Below are 19,183 nucleotides of genomic sequence, written 5' to 3'. Positions count from 1 at the left end.
AGTCAGGGTAGGCAGCCACACATCAAATTCCATCTTAGTGAGCACAGGTTCACCCCAGGCACTAATCTGTAGCATGTTACCGCCCACCCTTGACCTCCAAAAATTTGTCTACCGACAAATCAATCCACTGATGACGCAATAGCCACTACACTCCATACGGCCCTCACCCACCTGGAGAAAAATAACTCCTATGTGAGAATGATGCCGTTTGTAGACTACAGTTCAGCATTCAACACCATAGTCCCCTCCAGACTCTACACCAAGCTCAGGGACTAGGACTCAACCCCAGCCTGAACAGCTGGATCCTGAACTTCCTGTCGAGCCAATGCCAGGTGGTGAGGATGGGCTCTAACACCTCTGCCCCTCAACAAAGGAGCCCCCAGGGCTGCGTCCTGAGTCCCCTCCTCTACTCCCTTTACACCCATGACTGCGTGGCCACACATAGCTCCAACTTGGTGATAAAGTTTGCTGATGACACGACGCTTATGGGCCTGATCACCGACAATGACGAGACGGCGTACAGGAGAGAGGTCAACAATTAACAAAATGGTGCCAGGAGAATAACCTCTCTCTTAACGTCAACAAAACCAAGGAGCAGATTGTGGACTATGGGAAAAGAGGGGGGAGGCTGGACCCCATCACCATCAACAGGATTGCTGTAGAGAGGGTCAAGAGCTGCAAATTCCTCAGTGTCCACATTACTGAGGACCTCACCTGGGATGAACACACCAGCTGTGTGGTGAAAAAGGCACAGCAATGCCTCATTCACCTCAAGCGACTGAAGAAGTTTGGCATGCGGCCCAGGATTCTACGGGCCTTCTACAGAGGCACAACTGAAAGCATCCCGACTGGATGCATCACCGCCTGGCATGGGAACTGTACTGCCCACAACCACAAAACACTGCAGAGGGTTGTGTGGACGGCCCAGGACATCAGTGGATACAAGCGTCCCTCCATTCAGGACATATACATTGGACATGGTGTCAGCAAAGCCCGTAGGATTACCAAAGACCCCAACCACCCCAACTATGGACTTTTCCAGCTGCTACCGTCAGGCAAGCGGTTCTGCAGCCTCAAAACCCGGACCAGTAGGCTCCAGAACAGCTTTTTCCACCAAGCAACCAGGCTTTTGAACAAAGAACATTAAAGACACGAAGCCTGGTACTGACCTATGGTCCTCAGTGAATCATCAGTTCACACACACACACGGCACACTATTTATTATTATTACTGCTTTTTTGCTCTGTTTTGTTATTTTATTGGTATTGTTGCTGCAGTGTTGAGGAGCCGAAATGCAAGAATTTTACTTTCTTGTACTTGTATAATGAGACGTAACAAATAAAGAATCTTGAATCTTGGCTGCGTCCTGAGTCCCCTGTTGATTCACCCTGCTAACCCATGACTGTACTGCCAAATTTGACACCAACCACATCAAGTTTGCAGATGATACAACAGTAGTGGGTCTCGTCAGCAATAATAATGAATCTGCACACAGGATGGGGGTAGAGCAGCTAACAGCATGGTGCAAATCCCACCTCTCCCTGAATATAAATTAAAATAAAGAGATGGTGATTGACTTTAGGAGGGCCAGCAGGTACCATCACATGCTACTGACCATCGATGGAGCCACTGTGGAGAGAGTCAGTAACATCAAGTGCCTGGGAGTGCACCTGGCAAATGACCTAACCTCAAACGTTAACATCTTGGCCATCGTTAAAAAGGCCAACAGCAACTACATCCCCTCCGGAGACATAAAAGGGGCAAGCCTCCCCATTCCAGCCCTCACCACCTTCTACAGGAGCACCACTGAAAAGTATTCCAACCTATGGTCTCACTTCCTGCTTTGGTAACTGCAAAGCAACCGACCAACACCAGCTGAGCAGAATAGTGACAACAGCTAGCAAGATCATTTGTGCCCCTCTCCCCTTCCTGTTGGAGATCTACGATCAATGCTGTGTTCGCAGGGCCTCCAGCATCATTAAGGATCTCCACCACCCTTCTCACAACCTGTTTTCCCTCCTGCCATCTGGGAAGAGGTACAGGAGAATCTGTGCTAAATCCAGTAGAATGCTAAATAGCTTCTACCCACAAGCTGTCAGGATCATTAACAAACTGTGTCCCCCCTATGGTTATGCCCCCCCCACCTACCCTCTAACTGCCCTCCCCCATCAGTGCTGGTCACTTGTTGACAGAGACCAGCTGTCAACATTCAACAGAAATTTCAGTTGAATAGACTGTGTTGTTAACTGTTGATGCTTTTTTGTTTTGTTATCTCTGTTTTTATGTTTTAATGGTATCATTTTTAGGGACATTTTAGATATATATTTTTATCTTTTCTGTTGCACTGCTGTGGGCTGGGAGAAACAGCATTTATTTATTTAGTTAGTTAGTTATGTACGCAGGTACATAATGAAAGGAAAATAAACTAAATCTTGTAGACTGCGGAGTCCTGGCCTGATGCATCTTGTTTGGTTTCCCCGATGGCAATCCCCCTGGCACTTAACAGCTACACTATATAGCTCTGTTTGTGCCAGGGGACCTGATCCTTGGGGTGGACCAATTTCTGGTGCAGCATATTTTGGGGTCTGAAAGCAACTAAGACACGGTGTTTGGAAATTACGTGTCTCAACTGTTCCGCCACTCCCGCCGGAATCAACACTGGTGGTCGGAGTACATCCGTCGCCATCTTACAATGCTGTGATTGCAACCATTCCCAAATCCTCTGTGAACAGTACACACGGCCATTGAAACTCTAGTTAATAGTCACGGTAATTTGCATATGAAACTGATCATTGTTTTTGGTCGTTATGCCACTGTATTGTTTATAAGGGTGGGATACCTGCAGTCACTGTATTGTTTATAAGGGTGGGATACCTGAAGTCACTGTATTGTTTATAAGGGTGGGGACACCTGCAGTCACTGTATTGTTTATAAGGGTGGGACACCTGCAGTCACTGTATTGTTTATAAGGGTGGGGATACCTGCAGTCACTGTATTGTTTATAAGGGTGGGGACACCTGCAGTTACTGTATTGTTTATAAAGGTGGGGTACCTGCAGGCACTGTATTGTTTATAAGGGTGGGGACGCCTGCAGTCACTGTATTGTTTATAAGGGTGGGGACACCTGCAGTCACTGTATTGTTTATAAGGGTGGGGACGCCTGCAGTCACTGTATTGTTTATAAGGGTGGGGACACCTGCAGTTACTGTATTGTTTATAAGGGTGGGGTACCTGTGGGCACTGTATTGTTTATAAGGGTGGGGACGCCTGCAGTCACTGTATTGTTTATAAGGGTGGGGACACCTGCAGTCACTGTATTGTTTATAAGGGTGGGGACACCAGCAGTCACTGTATTGTTTATGAAGGTGGGGACACCTGCAGTCACTGTATTGTTTATAAGGGTGGGGACGCCTGCAGTCACTGTATTGTTTATAAGGGTGGGGACACCTGCAGTCACTGTATTGTTTGTAAGGGTGTGGACACCTGCAGTCACTGTATTGTTTATAAGGGTGGGGATGCCTGCAGTCAGGTGAGACTGAAGAGGTCACTTAGGTGATGATGAAACTTTTCTCTCAATAAACGTTGTGTGCAGATGAACTGATTCAATCTTCTGTGATTTTCTTACCTGGATTACTGAGCATGTATAAAGACATTATTTGTAAACTAAGAAGGATTTAATCCAATCAAAGAAAACAAAAGATGCAATGGAAATGTGTTTGAGTATGCGAGTCTTACTCTTGAATACGGTGGAGGGGAAGTGGGAGCAAGTCCTCCAGTCTACAGTTGTTGAACTCAGGCCTGGCTTCTTGCAGTTTCTTGAAGCGTCTGAAGGCCTTGCTTTTTTTTAGCTGCACCTGTGGCAGAGAAAAAAGACACGGTAACGATGAAGTCACATTGGAAGGTTTCAGTGAGTCACATTGATGTGCAAAATGACTTTACAATTGTATCCATGTGCCATGAATATCTGCCTTGTATTGGTCAGTTGTTGATCTTATGAGGGCTTTCTTCATCCTCCGCCAGGTGGTAGCCTGGAGGAGATGTTGCAATCGGTTGAGCTTGCGTGCATGTCTGTGGCTAATCCCACAAACTACTGGACCTATCAGCCAAAAAGTTTTTGTGCGGTTATTACTGTATGATGAAGAACCTCTCATGGTTGTGATGATTCAAAACTCCCAATAATGGTTGAGTCAGATCGGGCAGTGACTGTCGAAACCAAAACATGATGTATTCGGGTATGAGTCCTGAACGTAAACGAGAAGTTGATCATATTTAGCCAGTCGGTAAATAATTCACCACTGATCTCAGCACAGGCGACTAGGAGGAACACTGGATGAACCAAAATTCACCTTATTCACCTTGCCGCCACATAGATGTGTCATAGTCTCCAATGTTAAAGCTCCGTAATATGAATCAAACCTCAAGAACAGAATTAGTCACAGCTGGGAATCATCTCAAAACCCACAACAAAACATTTGCCATGGCTGGGCTATGTCTTCTTACCGTTGTTTTAGGAATTAAAGTCAATCAGCAGAGCAGCCATTCGCCTTCATTAATTTTATATCATGAAAACCGCAACTGTTTTTTTAATGTTTATCTGGGAAGGGGCAAAGTACATTACTCAACATTTGAAACAAATATAAATGTACCCGAGTTAGCTAAGAGGCTAGTTTCCATCGGCAGTCCCTTTAGCTGATGTTGTTAGGAATCAGGCAAAAAAAAAAAACAACATTTGAAGTCTTTTAATAAGGGCTTTAAAATTACGATAGCCTGAGCTCTGTCATTTCAGGTCAGACTTGGTCGCATTCATGCGAGGGTCTGCCTAGGAGGCTGCACATCCTCACGCTGTAAGGGAAAATGTTTTTATTAGGTAGATTTTTTGGCTTGGGAGCTGCATATTAACAATGTCTTTTACCTCCACATTTCCCGTTCAATTGACTTGTACACTGCACAGTAGTCATATAATGGCACAGGAGAATCAAACACTGGTTTTCCTGTTTGTTCCCTTCCTACTGATGGGTGGAAAAAAAGGGTGGTTTGTTGCCAAGTTTGAACACCGGACGGGGAGATACGTATGCCTGGCGGAGATCTGCACTCTATTGAGTGCTCTCCTCTAGTTAATTTAATTTAATTCAATTAGGGGTAAAGCTATACAACAAACAAGTCTGTCAGCAAAATGACACGCCCATAGACAGTGGATAGTAGTGGATAGTAGTGACATCCCAAACATCACTGTTTTCAGTGTAACTTCACCTTGAACATAATCTTTTTTTTTGGACCCCCTCCCCCCCTTTTTTTCTCTCCAATTGTATTCGGCCAATTAACCAACTCTTCCAAGCTGTGCCGGTCATTGCTCCATCCCCTCTGCTGATCTGGGGAGGGCTGCAGACTACCACATGTCTCCTCTGATACATGTGGAGTTGCCAGTCACTTCTTTTCACCTGACACTGAGGAGTTTCACCAGGGAGACGTAGCGCATGGGAGGATCACACTATTCCCCCCAGTTCCCCCTCCCCTCTGAACAGGTGCCCTGACTGACCAGAGGAGGCGCTAGTGCAGCGACCAGGACACATACCCACATCCGGATTTCCACTCGCAGACACAGCCAATTGTGCCAGTAGGGGCGCCCGACCAAGCCGGAGGTAACACGGGGATTCGAACCGGTGATCCCTGTGTTTGTAGGCAACGAAATAGACCGCCATGCTACCCGGATGCCCCGAACACAATCCTTTCACCAATGACAGGTACAGCTAACCTAGAAAAGTACTCAGCACGATTTGGTTTTAATCACAACATGTGGCTTAGCCATCCATAACCCTACACTAGTGGTACTTGCGTCAAGCTTGTGGAACCAATGGCATAACATGGCACAACTCTCAACTTGTGAATTTCACATCCGTGTCTCAGAATGCACTCTTCCCTGATCAACCAAGACGCCACCTTCTTGTCTCCTCTTACGACTGGATTTCATTTGGGGCATGTACTATGGAATATCTGGCTATCATTAAAATTTATTTGCAAATCATGTCAACTTGAGTATTGGTCCACATGTAGATAGCAGCAAAAACTTGTCATCCCCACTTTTCCTCAAATAATCATGGCTCCTGCTTAAATAGGCCTGACTGACAACAGCTTAAAAACTACTGTAGCACCTAACTTTAGTGGTCAGCTGTGTGTGTGTGTGTGTGTGTGTGTGTGTGTGTGTGTGTGTGTGTGTGTGTGTGTGTGTGTGTGTGTGTGTGTGTGTTTTGAGAGAGGACGTGTGTGCATTGCTCACACAACTGTTTAAACGGCCATTATGCCTCTGGCATGTGGAGGTGAAAATACTGAACCAGACTGGTGGTAGATCAGTGGGATGAATACAATGAGAGCAAAATCAGATAAAAAAAAAAATCAAGGCGTACTGGTGGGAAAGCGAACTGAGGGCAGACATCATACACTGGAAAACCAACAGCTTGGATTTAAGGAAAACATATTTCTGCTCATTACAGCAACACAAAATCAACCCATCTCAGGATTGTGTGTGTGTTTTACTCACCCAGTTTCTGCAAACAGGCATTATTAACATTGATTACACATTTTGAGTTTACTGAGAAATTATTATGCCTTCAATTAGTTAGTTATTAATTTATTCCTTAAATAAATTGTGCAATTTAGTTTGAAACCTAACCTGTTGGTGTAAATGCTGTGCTGCTCTCGGCAAAGTTATGTTTTCCTTTATTCAGGACCAGAGTGATCACCTTTGTCACCTGGCTAAACAAGGATGGCTGTATGTGAGACACCCTTAGCTGTTCAGCCAATTAAAGACATGTTGATCTGCAGGAGAGCGCAATGCTCATTTGCCTGGCTCGGTCCATAATCAATGTAATCAATATGCTGTAGACACATCATTTCTCTTAATTAAGACAATATCTCTGCAACTTTGATTGATAAAAGCAGGCATTGGCTTGCAATATGGCCTCACCTCAAGCCACCTCTAACAGTCCTGTGAACCACAGAGATAAAGAGGGTTAAACGAGAACATGGACCTACGAACCACAGATGCAAATAAAGAGAATTTACATTCTCACCTCCCTACACTAAGATTTTTAGACAAAATGAGAAAACTAAACTAATTTGCAGATTATTCATATAATCGGCACCTTATTAAACAGTTAAACATAAAATATTGCCGCAGCTAGTGAGGACTGAGGCTGCCATCTTATATAAACTGGGCCTCGTGGCCTTTTGTTCTAGTGATGCCCGATTTTGGTCTTCTCATGGCTTAGAGTTTTCAAATTGTGGTGATGATTGACAAAAAGATCTAGTCACTTTTATTATATACTTGACAAAATCGAGGACATACTGAGATCTGCCAACACTTAAATTAATTAATTTGTGTGTGTCGGCCCTGTGAAGGCCTTGCCGGCTGTCCAGGGTGTCTCCCCGCCTGCCGCCCAATGACTGCTGAGATAAGCTCCAGCATCCCTGCAACCCTGAGAGCAGGATAAGTGTTTTGGATAATGGATGGGTGGATGAGAAAACTAAACCGGTCGTTTTTTTTTTTTGGTTAAAAGGGGGAAGATTCTAGAAAAGTTTACACCCAGGGTTAATCTATGACAAGAAGCTGCCAGACATGTTTAATAGTGTTTTTAAAGATAGAGAATTACTGTGTATGTCTCCTTGGTGCTGAACCTTTCAGGACATATTATGGATCATACTAAGAAATTATATGGTTCCACAACAAGTCCTTCAACCCATACGACCACATAGGTCGTTTGTACTCTAATATGACCCACAGGATCGTTTCCTAAATTAGCACTCCCTACCGGCGGCAGGAGATATGCCACAGATACTTTTCCTCTCTGTGCAATGTGGGTTTGTAAAACAATTTGAGAACAATAGAATATGGAGTCAGTGCGTTTTTATGTTGTTTCGCCATCTCGTATAGTAACTAAGATTGTTATTGGCAGTAAGTTTACCTATGAATAACGTTATTAGAGCTAACTTAACATTAGCCAAAAGTTAGAAAGTCAGCTAGGGTGCACATTATAACAACTATGTGGCATTAAATTTTGCTTTTGGAAGGAGATGCTTACTGTTACAGGGAAAGTAACGTATTATAATTACGGAGGACCACGCGGAAGTAGCTTAAAACGTAACTATAGGTAGTAATAAGCTGCTTGTACAAAAGACCTATGTATTTTCTATGGTCGTTTTTTGGTGGAGGAAAATCTCTGGTTCCATTGTTGTTAAATACTACTGTAACAACCCTACTACAGTGTAACACAGTTAATATTGCTTTCTAAACACTTACAATGGCCTATATGTTGACTTTACAAGACTGGCCCAAATCTGTGCAGTGAAGAACAACATGAACAAAGAAGAACTGTACAGTGAAGAATGACCTGAACAAAGAAGAATTGTACAGTGAAGAATGACATGAACATAGAACTGTACAGTGAAGAATGACCTGAACATAGAAGAATTGTACAGTGAAGAATGACATGAACATAGAACTGTACAGTGAAGAATGACCTGAACAAAGAAAGGTTGTACAGTGAAGAATGACATGAACATAGAAGAGCTGTACAGTGATGAATGACATGAACAAAGCAAAAGAACTGTAGTGGTGAATGACATGAACATAGAATAAATGTACAGTGAAGAATGACATGAACATAAAAGAGCTGTACAGTGAAGAATGACATGAACATAGAAGAGTTGCACAGTGATGAATGACATGAACATAGAAGAACTGTAGTGGTGAATGACATGAACATAGAATAACTGTATAGTGATGAATGAAATGAACACAAAAGAGCTGCACAGTTAAGAATGACATGAACAAAGAGGAACTGTACAGCGAAGCATGACCTGAATAAAGAAATGTACACTGAAGAATGACTTGAACAAAGAAGAACTGTACAGTGAAGAATGACCTGAACAAAGAACTGTACAGTGAAGAATGACATTAACAAAGAACTGTACAGTGATGAATGACATGAACATAGAACAGTTGTATGGTGAAGAATGTAATGAACAAAGAAGAACTGCACAGTGAAGAATGACATGAACAAAGAACTGTACAGTGAAGAATGACATGAACATAGAGGAACTGTACAGTGAAGAATGACCTGAACAAAGAATAACTGTACAGTGAAGAATGACCTGAACAAAGAACTGTACAGTGAAGAATGACACGAACAAAGACATGCACAGTGAAGAATGACATGAACATAGATGAACTGTACAGTGAAGAATGACCTGAACAAAGAAAAACTGCACAGTGAACAATGACCTGAAAAAAGAACTGTACAGTGAAGAATGACATGAACATAGAAGAACTGTACAGTGAAGAATGACCTGAAAAAAGAAAAAACTGCAGTGAAGAATGACCTGGACAAAGAAAAACTGTACAGTGAAGAATGACCTGAACGAAGAACTGTGCAGTGAAGAATGACCCGAACAAATAAAATAGAAGAGTTGTACAGTGATGAATAACATGAACAAAGAAGAACTGTACAGTGAAGAATTACATGAACACAGAAGAACTGTACAGTGAAGAATGATATGAAGATGGAAGAGATGTAAAGTGAAGAATGACATGAACATAGAACTGTACAGTGAAGAATTACATGAAGATGGAAGAGATGTAAAGTGAAGAATGACATGAACATAGAACTGTACAGTGAAGAATGACATGACCATAGAAGAACTGTACAGTGAAGAATGACATGAAGATGGAAGAGATGTAAAGTGAAGAATGACATGAACATAGAACTGTACAGTGAAGAATGACATGAAGATGGAAGAGATGTAAAGTGAAGAATGACATGAACACAGAACTGTACAGTGAAGAATGACATGACCATAGAAGAACTGTACAGTGAAGAATGACATGAAGGTGGAAGAGATGTAAAGTGAAGAATGACATGAACAAAGAAGAACTGTACAGTGAAGAATGACATGAACAAAGAACTGTACATTGAAGTATGACATGAACATAGAGGAACTGTACAGTGAAGAATGACCTGAACAAAGAATAACTGTACAGTGAAGAATGACTTGTACAAAGAACTGTACAGTGAAGAATGACACGAACAAAGACATGCACAGTGAAGAATGACATGAACATAGAAGAACTGTACAGTGAAGAATGACCTGAACAAAGAAAAACTGCACAGTGAAGAATGACCTCAACAAAGAAAAACTGCACAGTGAAGAATGACCTGAAAAAAGAAGAACTGTACAGTGAAGAATGACATGAACATAGAAGAACTGTACAGTGAAGAATGACCTGAAAAAAGAAAAAACTGCACAGTGAAGAATGACCTGGACAAAGAAAAACTGTACAGTGAAGAATGACCTGAATGAAGAACTGTGCAGTGAAGAATGACCTGAACAAAGAAAACTGTACAGTGAAGAATAACATGAACAAAGACGAACTGTACAGTGAAGAATGAAATGAACACAGAAGAACTGTACAGTGAAGAATGATATGAAGATGGAAGAGATGTAAAGTGAAGAATGACATGAACATAGAACTGTACAGTGAAGAATGACATGAAGATGGAAGAGATGTAAAGTGAAGAATTACATGAACATAGAACTGTACAGTGAAGAATGACATGACCATAGAAGAACTGTACAGTGAAGAATGACATGAAGATGGAAGAGATGTAAAGTGAAGAATGACATGAACATAGAACTGTACAGTGAAGAATGACATGAAGATGGAAGAGATGTAAAGTGAAGAATGACATGAACATAGAACTGTACAGTGAAGAATGACATGACCATAGAAGAACTGTACAGCGAAGAATGACATGAAGATGGAAGAGATGTAAAGTGAAGAATGACATGAACATAGAACTGTACAGTGAAGAATGACATGAGCATAGAAGAACTGTACAGTGAAGAATGACATGAGCATAGAAGAACTGTACAGTGAAGAATGACATGAACATAGTAGAGCTGCACAGTGATGAATGACATGAACATAGAAGAACTGTAGTGGTGAATGACATGAACATAGAAGAACTGTACAGTGAAGAATGACATGAGCATAGAAGAACTGTACAGTGAAGAATGACCTGAACACAGAAGAGTTGTACAGTGAAGAATGACATGAACATAGAAGAGCTGTACAGTGATGAATGACATGAACATTATAAAAGGACTGCAGTGGTGAATGACATGAACATAGAATAAATGTACAGTGATGAATGACATGAACATAAAAGAGCTGTACAGTGAAGAATGACATGAACAAAGACATGCACAGTGAAGAATGACATGAACATAGAAGACCTGTACAGTGAAGAATGACCTGAACAAAGAAAAACTGTACAGTGAAGAATGGCCTGAACAAAGAAAAAACTGCACAGTGAAGAATGACCTGGACAAAGAAAAACTGTACAGTGAAGAATGACCTGAACAAAGAACTATGCAGTGAAGAATGACATGAACAAAGAAAACTGTATAGTGAAGAATGACATAAACAAAGAAAAACTGTACAGTGATGAATAACATGAACACAGAAGAGTTGTACAGTGAAGAATGACATGAACACAGAAGAAGTGTACAGTGAAGAATGACATGAACACAAGAGAGCTGTACAGTGAAGAATGACATGAACATAGAAGAACTGTACAGTGAAGAATGACATGAACATAGAAGAACTGTACAGTGAAGAATGACATGAACACAGAAGAGTTGTATAGTGAAAAATGACATGAACACAGAAGAACTGTACAGTGAAGAATGACCTGAACGAAGAAGTGTGCAGTGAAGAATGACCTGAACAAAGAAAACTGTACAGTGAAGAATGACATGAACAAAGAAAACTGTACAGTGAAGAATGACATGAACAAAGAAAAACTGTACAGTGATGAATTACCTGAACAAAGAAATCTGTACGGTGAAGAATGACATGAACAAAAAAAAACTGTACAGTGAAGAATGACATGAACAAATAACTGTACAGTGAAGAATGACTTGTAAAAAGAAATGTACAGTGAAGAATGACCCGAAAAAATAAAATAGAAGAGTTGTACAGTGATGAATAACATGAACAAAGAAGAACTGTACCGTGAAGAATTACATGTACATAGAAGAACTGTACAGTGAAGAATGACCTGAACAAAGAAAAAACTGCACAGTGAAGAATGACATGGACAAAGAAAAACTGTACAGTGAAGAATGACCTGAACAAAGAACTATGCAGTGAAGAATGACATGAACAAAGAAAACTGTATAGTGAAGAATGACATGAACAAAGAAAAACTGTACAGTGAAGAATGACCTGAACAAAGAATTGTGCAGTGAAGAATGACCTGAACATAGAACAGTTGTACAGTGATGAATAACATGAACAAAGAAGAACTGTACAGTGATGAATAACATGAACACAGAAGAGTTGTACAGTGAAGAATGACATGAACACAGAAGAGTTGTACAGTGAAGAATGACATGAACACAGAAGAAGTGTACAGTGAAGAATGACATGAACACAAGAGAGCTGTACAGTGAAGAATGACATGAACATAGAAGAACTGTACAGTGAAGAATGACATGAACATAGAAGAACTGTACAGTGAAGAATGACATGAACACAGAAGAGTTGTATAGTGAAAAATGACATGAACACAGAAGAACTGTACAGTGAAGAATGACATGAACATAGAGGAACTGTACAGTGAAGAATGACCTGAACAAAGAATAACTGTACAGTGAAGAATGATTTGTACAAAGAACGGTACAGTGAAGAATGACACGAACAAAGACATGCACAGTGAAGAATGACATGAACATAAAAGAACTGTACAGTGAAGAATGACCTGAACAAAGAAAAACTGCACAGTGAAGAATGACCTGAACAAAGAAAAACTGCACAGTGAAGAATGACCTGAACGAAGAACTGTGCAGTGAAGAATGACCTGAACAAAGAAAACTGTACAGTGAAGAATAACATGAACAAAGAAAAACTGTACAGTGAAGAATGACCTGAATGAAGAACTGTGCAGTGAAGAATGACCTGAACAAAGAAAACTGTACAGTGAAGAATAACATGAACAAAGACGAACTGTACAGTGAAGAATGACATGAACACAGAAGAACTGTACAGTGAAGAATGATATGAAGATGGAAGAGATGTAAAGTGAAGAATGACATGAACATAGAACTGTACAGTGAAGAATGACATGAAGATGGAAGAGATGTAAAGTGAAGAATTACATGAACATAGAACTGTACAGTGAAGAATGACATGACCATAGAAGAACTGTACAGTGAAGAATGACATGAAGATGGAAGAGATGTAAATTGAAGAATGACATGAACATAGAACTGTACAGTGAAGAATGACATGAAGATGGAAGAGATGTAAAGTGAAGAATGACATGAACATAGAACTGTACAGTGAAGAATGACATGACCATAGAAGAACTGTACAGCGAAGAATGACATGAAGATGGAAGAGATGTAAAGTGAAGAATGACATGAACATAGAACTGTACAGTGAAGAATGACATGAGCATAGAAGAACTGTACAGTGAAGAATGACATGAGCATAGAAGAACTGTACAGTGAAGAATGACATGAATATAGTAGAGCTGCACAGTGATGAATGACATGAACATAGAAGAACTGTAGTGGTGAATGACATGAATATAGAAGAACTGTACAGTGAAGAATGACCTGAACACAGAAGAGTTGTACAGTGAAGAATGACATGAACATAGAAGAGCTGTACAGTGATGAATGACATGAACATTATAAAAGGACTGCAGTGGTGAATGACATGAACATAGAATAAATGTACAGTGATGAATGACATGAACATAAAAGAGCTGTACAGTGAAGAATGACATGAACATAGGGGAGTTGCACTGTGATGAATGACATGAACATAGAAGAGTTGTATAGTGATGAATGTAGTGAACATAGAGGAACTGCACAGTAAAGAATGACATGAGCATTGAAGAACTGTACAGTGATGAATGACATGAACATAGAAGAACTGTAGTGGTGAATGACATGAACATAGAATGACTGTACAGTGATGAATGAAATGAACACAAAAGAGCTGTACAGTTAAGAATGACATGAACAAAGATGAACTGTCCACCGAAGCATGACCTGAATAAAGAAATGTACACTGAAGAATGACTTGAACAAAGAAGAACTGTACAGTGAAGAATGACCTGAACAAATAACTGTACAGTGAAGAATGACTTGTAAAAAGAAATGTACAGTGAAGAATGACACGAACAAAGACATGCACAGTGAAGAATGACATGAACATAGAAGACCTGTACAGTGAAGAATGACCTGAACAAAGAAAAACTGTACAGTGAAGAATGGCCTGAACAAAGAAAAAACTGCACAGTGAAGAATGACCTGGACAAAGAAAAACTGTACAGTGAAGAATGACCTGAACCAAGAACTATGCAGTGAAGAATGACATGAACAAAGAAAACTGTATAGTGAAGAATGACATAAACAAAGAAAAACTGTACAGTGATGAATAACATGAACACAGAAGAGTTGTACAGTGAAGAATGACATGAACACAGAAGAAGTGTACAGTGAATAATGACATGAACACAAGAGAGCTGTACAGTGAAGAATGACATGAACATAGAAGAACTGTACAGTGAAGAATGACATGAACATAGAAGAACTGTACAGTGAAGAATGACATGAACACAGAAGAGTTGTATAGTGAAAAATGACATGAACACAGAAGAACTGTACAGTGAAGAATGACCTGAACGAAGAAGTGTGCAGTGAAGAATGACCTGAACAAAGAAAACTGTACAGTGAAGAATGACATGAACAAAGAAAACTGTACAGTGAAGAATGACATGAACAAAGAAAAACTGTACAGTGATGAATTACCTGAACAAAGAAAACTGTACGGTGAAGAATGACATGAACAAAAAAAACTGTACAGTGAAGAATGACCTGAACAAATAACTGTACAGTGAAGAATGACTTGTAAAAAGAAATGTACAGTGAAGAATGACACGAACAAAGACATGCAGTGAAGAATGACATGAACATAGAAGACCTGTACAGTGAAGAATGACCTGAACAAAGAAAAACTGTACAGTGAAGAATGACCTGAACAAAGAAAAAACTGCACAGTGAAGAATGACCTGGACAAAGAAAAACTGTACAGTGAAGAATGACCTGAACAAAGAACTATGCAGTGAAGAATGACATGAACAAAGAAAACTGTATAGTGAAGAATGACATGAACAAAGAAAAACTGTACAGTGAAGAATGACCTGAACAAAGAATTGTGCAGTGAAGAATGACCTGAACATAGAACAGTTGTACAGTGATGAATAACATGAACAAAGAAGAACTGTACAGTGATGAATAACATGAACACAGAAGAGTTGTACAGTGAAGAATGACATGAACACAGAAGAGTTGTACAGTGAAGAATGACATGAACACAGAAGAAGTGTACAGTGAAGAATGACATGAACACAAGAGAGCTGTACAGTGAAGAATGACATGAACATAGAAGAACTGTACAGTGAAGAATGACATGAACATAGAAGAACTGTACAGTGAAGAATGACATGAACACAGAAGAGTTGTATAGTGAAAAATGACATGAACACAGAAGAACTGTACAGTGAAGAATGACATGAACATAGAGGAACTGTACAGTGAAGAATGACCTGAACAAAGAATAACTGTACAGTGAAGAATGATTTGTACAAAGAACGGTACAGTGAAGAATGACACGAACAAAGACATGCACAGTGAAGAATGACATGAACATAGAAGAACTGTACAGTGAAGAATGACCTGAACAAAGAAAAACTGCACAGTGAAGAATGACCTGAACAAAGAAAAACTGCACAGTGAAGAATGACCTGAACAAAGAAAACTGTACAGTGAAGAATAACATGAACAAAGAAAAACTGTACAGTGAAGAATCACATGAACATAGAAGAACTGTACAGTGAAGAATGACCCGAAAAAATAAAATAGAAGAGTTGTACAGTGATGAATAACATGAACAAAGAAGAACTGTACCGTGAAGAATTACATGAACATAGAAGAACTGTACAGTTAAGAATGACCTGAACAAAGAAAAAACTGCACAGTGAAGAATGACCTGGACAAAGAAAAACTGTACAGTGAAGAATGACCTGAACAAAGAACTATGCAGTGAAGAATGACCTGAACAAAGAAAACTGTACAGTGAAGAATAACATGAACAAAGACGAACTGTACAGTGAAGAATGACATGAACACAGAAGAACTGTACAGTGAAGAATGATATGAAGATGGAAGAGATGTAAAGTGAAGAATGACATGAACATAGAACTGTACAGTGAAGAATGACATGAACATAGAAGAACTGTACAGTGAAAAATGACATGAACACAGAAGAACTGTACAGTGAAGAATGACCTGAACGAAGAAGTGTGCAGTGAAGAATGACCTGAACAAAGAAAACTGTACAGTGAAGAATGACATGAACAAAGAAAACTGTACAGTGAAGAATGACATGAACAAAGAAAACTGTACAGTGAAGAATGACATGAGCAAAGAAAACTGTACAGTGAAGAATGACATGAACAAAGAAAAACTGTACAGTGATGAATTACCTGAACAAAGAAAACTGTACGGTGAAGAATGACATGAACAAAAAAAACTGTACAGTGAAGAATGACCTGAACAAATAACTGTACAGTGAAGAATGACTTGTAAAAAGAAATGTACAGTGAAGAATGACACGAACAAAGACATGCAGTGAAGAATGACATGAACATAGAAGACCTGTACAGTGAAGAATGACCTGAACAAAGAAAAACTGTACAGTGAAGAATGACCTGAACAAAGAAAAAACTGCACAGTGAAGAATGACCTGGACAAAGAAAAACTGTACAGTGAAGAATGACCTGAACAAAGAACTATGCAGTGAAGAATGACATGAACAAAGAAAACTGTATAGTGAAGAATGACATGAACAAAGAAAAACTGTACAGTGAAGAATGACCTGAACAAAGAATTGTGCAGTGAAGAATGACCTGAACATAGAACAGTTGTACAGTGATGAATAACATGAACAAAGAAGAACTGTACAGTGATGAATAACATGAACACAGAAGAGTTGTACAGTGAAGAATGACATGAACACAGAAGAGTTGTACAGTGAAGAATGACATGAACACAGAAGAAGTGTACAGTGAAGAATGACATGAACACAAGAGAGCTGTACAGTGAAGAATGACATGAACATAGAAGAACTGTACAGTGAAGAATGACATGAACATAGAAGAACTGTACAGTGAAGAATGACATGAACACAGAAGAGTTGTATAGTGAAAAATGACATGAACACAGAAGAACTGTACAGTGAAGAATGACATGAACATAGAGGAACTGTACAGTGAAGAATGACCTGAACAAAGAATAACTGTACAGTGAAGAATGATTTGTACAAAGAACGGTACAGTGAAGAATGACACTAACAAAGACATGCACAGTGAAGAATGACATGAACATAGAAGAACTGTACAGTGAAGAATGACCTGAACAAAGAAAAACTGCACAGTGAAGAATGACCTGAACAAAGAAAAACTGCACAGTGAAGAATGACCTGAACGAAGAACTGTGCAGTGAAGAATGACCTGAACAAAGAAAACTGTACAGTGAAGAATAACATGAACAAAGAAAAACTGTACAGTGAAGAATCACATGAACATAGAAGAACTGTACAGTGAAGAATGACCCGAACAAATAAAATAGAAGAGTTGTACAGTGATGAATAACATGAACAAAGAAGAACTGTACCGTGAAGAATTACATGAACATAGAAGAACTGTACAGTGAAGAATGACCTGAACAAAGAAAAAACTGCACAGTGAAGAATGACTTGTAAAAAGAAATGTACAGTGAAGAATGACACGAACAAAGACATGCACAGTGAAGAATGACATGAACATAGAAGACCTGTACAGTGAAGAATGACCTGAACAAAGAAAAACTGTACAGTGAAGAATGGCCTGAACAAAGAAAAAACTGCACAGTGAAGAATGACCTGGACAAAGAAAAACTGTACAGTGAAGAATGACCTGAACAAAGAACTATGCAGTGAAGAATGACATGAACATAGAAGAACTGTACAGTGAAGAATGACATGAACACAGAAGAGTTGTATAGTGAAAAATGACATGAACACAGAAGAACTGTACAGTGAAGAATGACCTGAACGAAGAAGTGTGCAGTGAAGAATGACCTGAACAAAGAAAACTGTACAGTGAAGAATGACTTGAACAAAGAAGAACTGTACAGTGAAGAATGACCTGAACAAATAACTGTACAGTGAAGAATGACTTGTAAAAAGAAATGTACAGTGAAGAATGACACGAACAAAGACATGCAGTGAAGAATGACATGAACATAGAAGACCTGTACAGTGAAGAATGACCTGGACAAAGAAAAACTGTACAGTGATGAATTACCTGAACAAAGAAAACTGTACGGTGAAGAATGACATGAACAAAAAAAACTGTACAGTGAAGAATGACCTGAACAAATAACTGTACAGTGAAGAATGACTTGTAAAAAGAAATGTACAGTGAAGAATGACACGAACAAAGACATGCAGTGAAGAATGACATGAACATAGAAGACCTGTACAGTGAAGAATGACCTGAACAAAGAAAAAACTGCACAGTGAAGAATGACCTGGACAAAGAAAAACTGTACAGTGAAGAATGACCTGAACAAAGAACTATGCAGTGAAGAATGATATGAACAAAGAAAACTTTATAGTGAAGAATGACATGAACAAAGAAAAACTGTACAGTGAAGAATGACCTGAACAAAGAATTGTGCAGTGAAGAATGACCTGAACATAGAACAGTTGTACAGTGATGAATAACATGAACAAAGAAGAACTGTACAGTGATGAATAACATGAACACAGAAGAGTTGTACAGTGAAGAATGACATGAACACAGAAGAGTTGTACAGTGAAGAATGACATGAACACAGAAGAAGTGTACAGTGAAGAATGACATGAACACAAGAGAGCTGTACAGTGAAGAATGACATGAACATAGAAGAACTGTACAGTGAAGAATGACATGAACATAGAAGAACTGTACAGTGAAGAATGACATGAACACAGAAGAGTTGTATAGTGAAAATGACATGAACACAGAAG

The 19,183-nt window shown here is 39.6% G+C and overlaps 1 protein-coding gene across 1 annotated transcript in view; it reads right to left on the bottom strand.

The window, feature by feature from the left end:
* The window catches only part of arhgef39 (Rho guanine nucleotide exchange factor (GEF) 39), a 136,446-nt gene that overhangs the window by 60,345 nt on the left and 56,918 nt on the right, over positions 1–19,183 (bottom strand). The window contains exon 5 of the mRNA XM_056276732.1: positions 3,736–3,854. Coding sequence (XP_056132707.1) covers positions 3,736–3,854 — 119 coding nt within the window. The remainder of the gene's footprint in view (positions 1–3,735; positions 3,855–19,183) is intronic.

The sequence above is a fragment of the Lampris incognitus genome, chromosome 3, assembly GCF_029633865.1.
Source record: "Lampris incognitus isolate fLamInc1 chromosome 3, fLamInc1.hap2, whole genome shotgun sequence".
Classification (NCBI taxonomy): domain Eukaryota; kingdom Metazoa; phylum Chordata; class Actinopteri; order Lampriformes; family Lampridae; genus Lampris; species Lampris incognitus.
The sequence above is the reverse complement of the archived record's forward strand: the minus strand, read 5'-3'. Positions and strand labels throughout refer to the sequence as shown.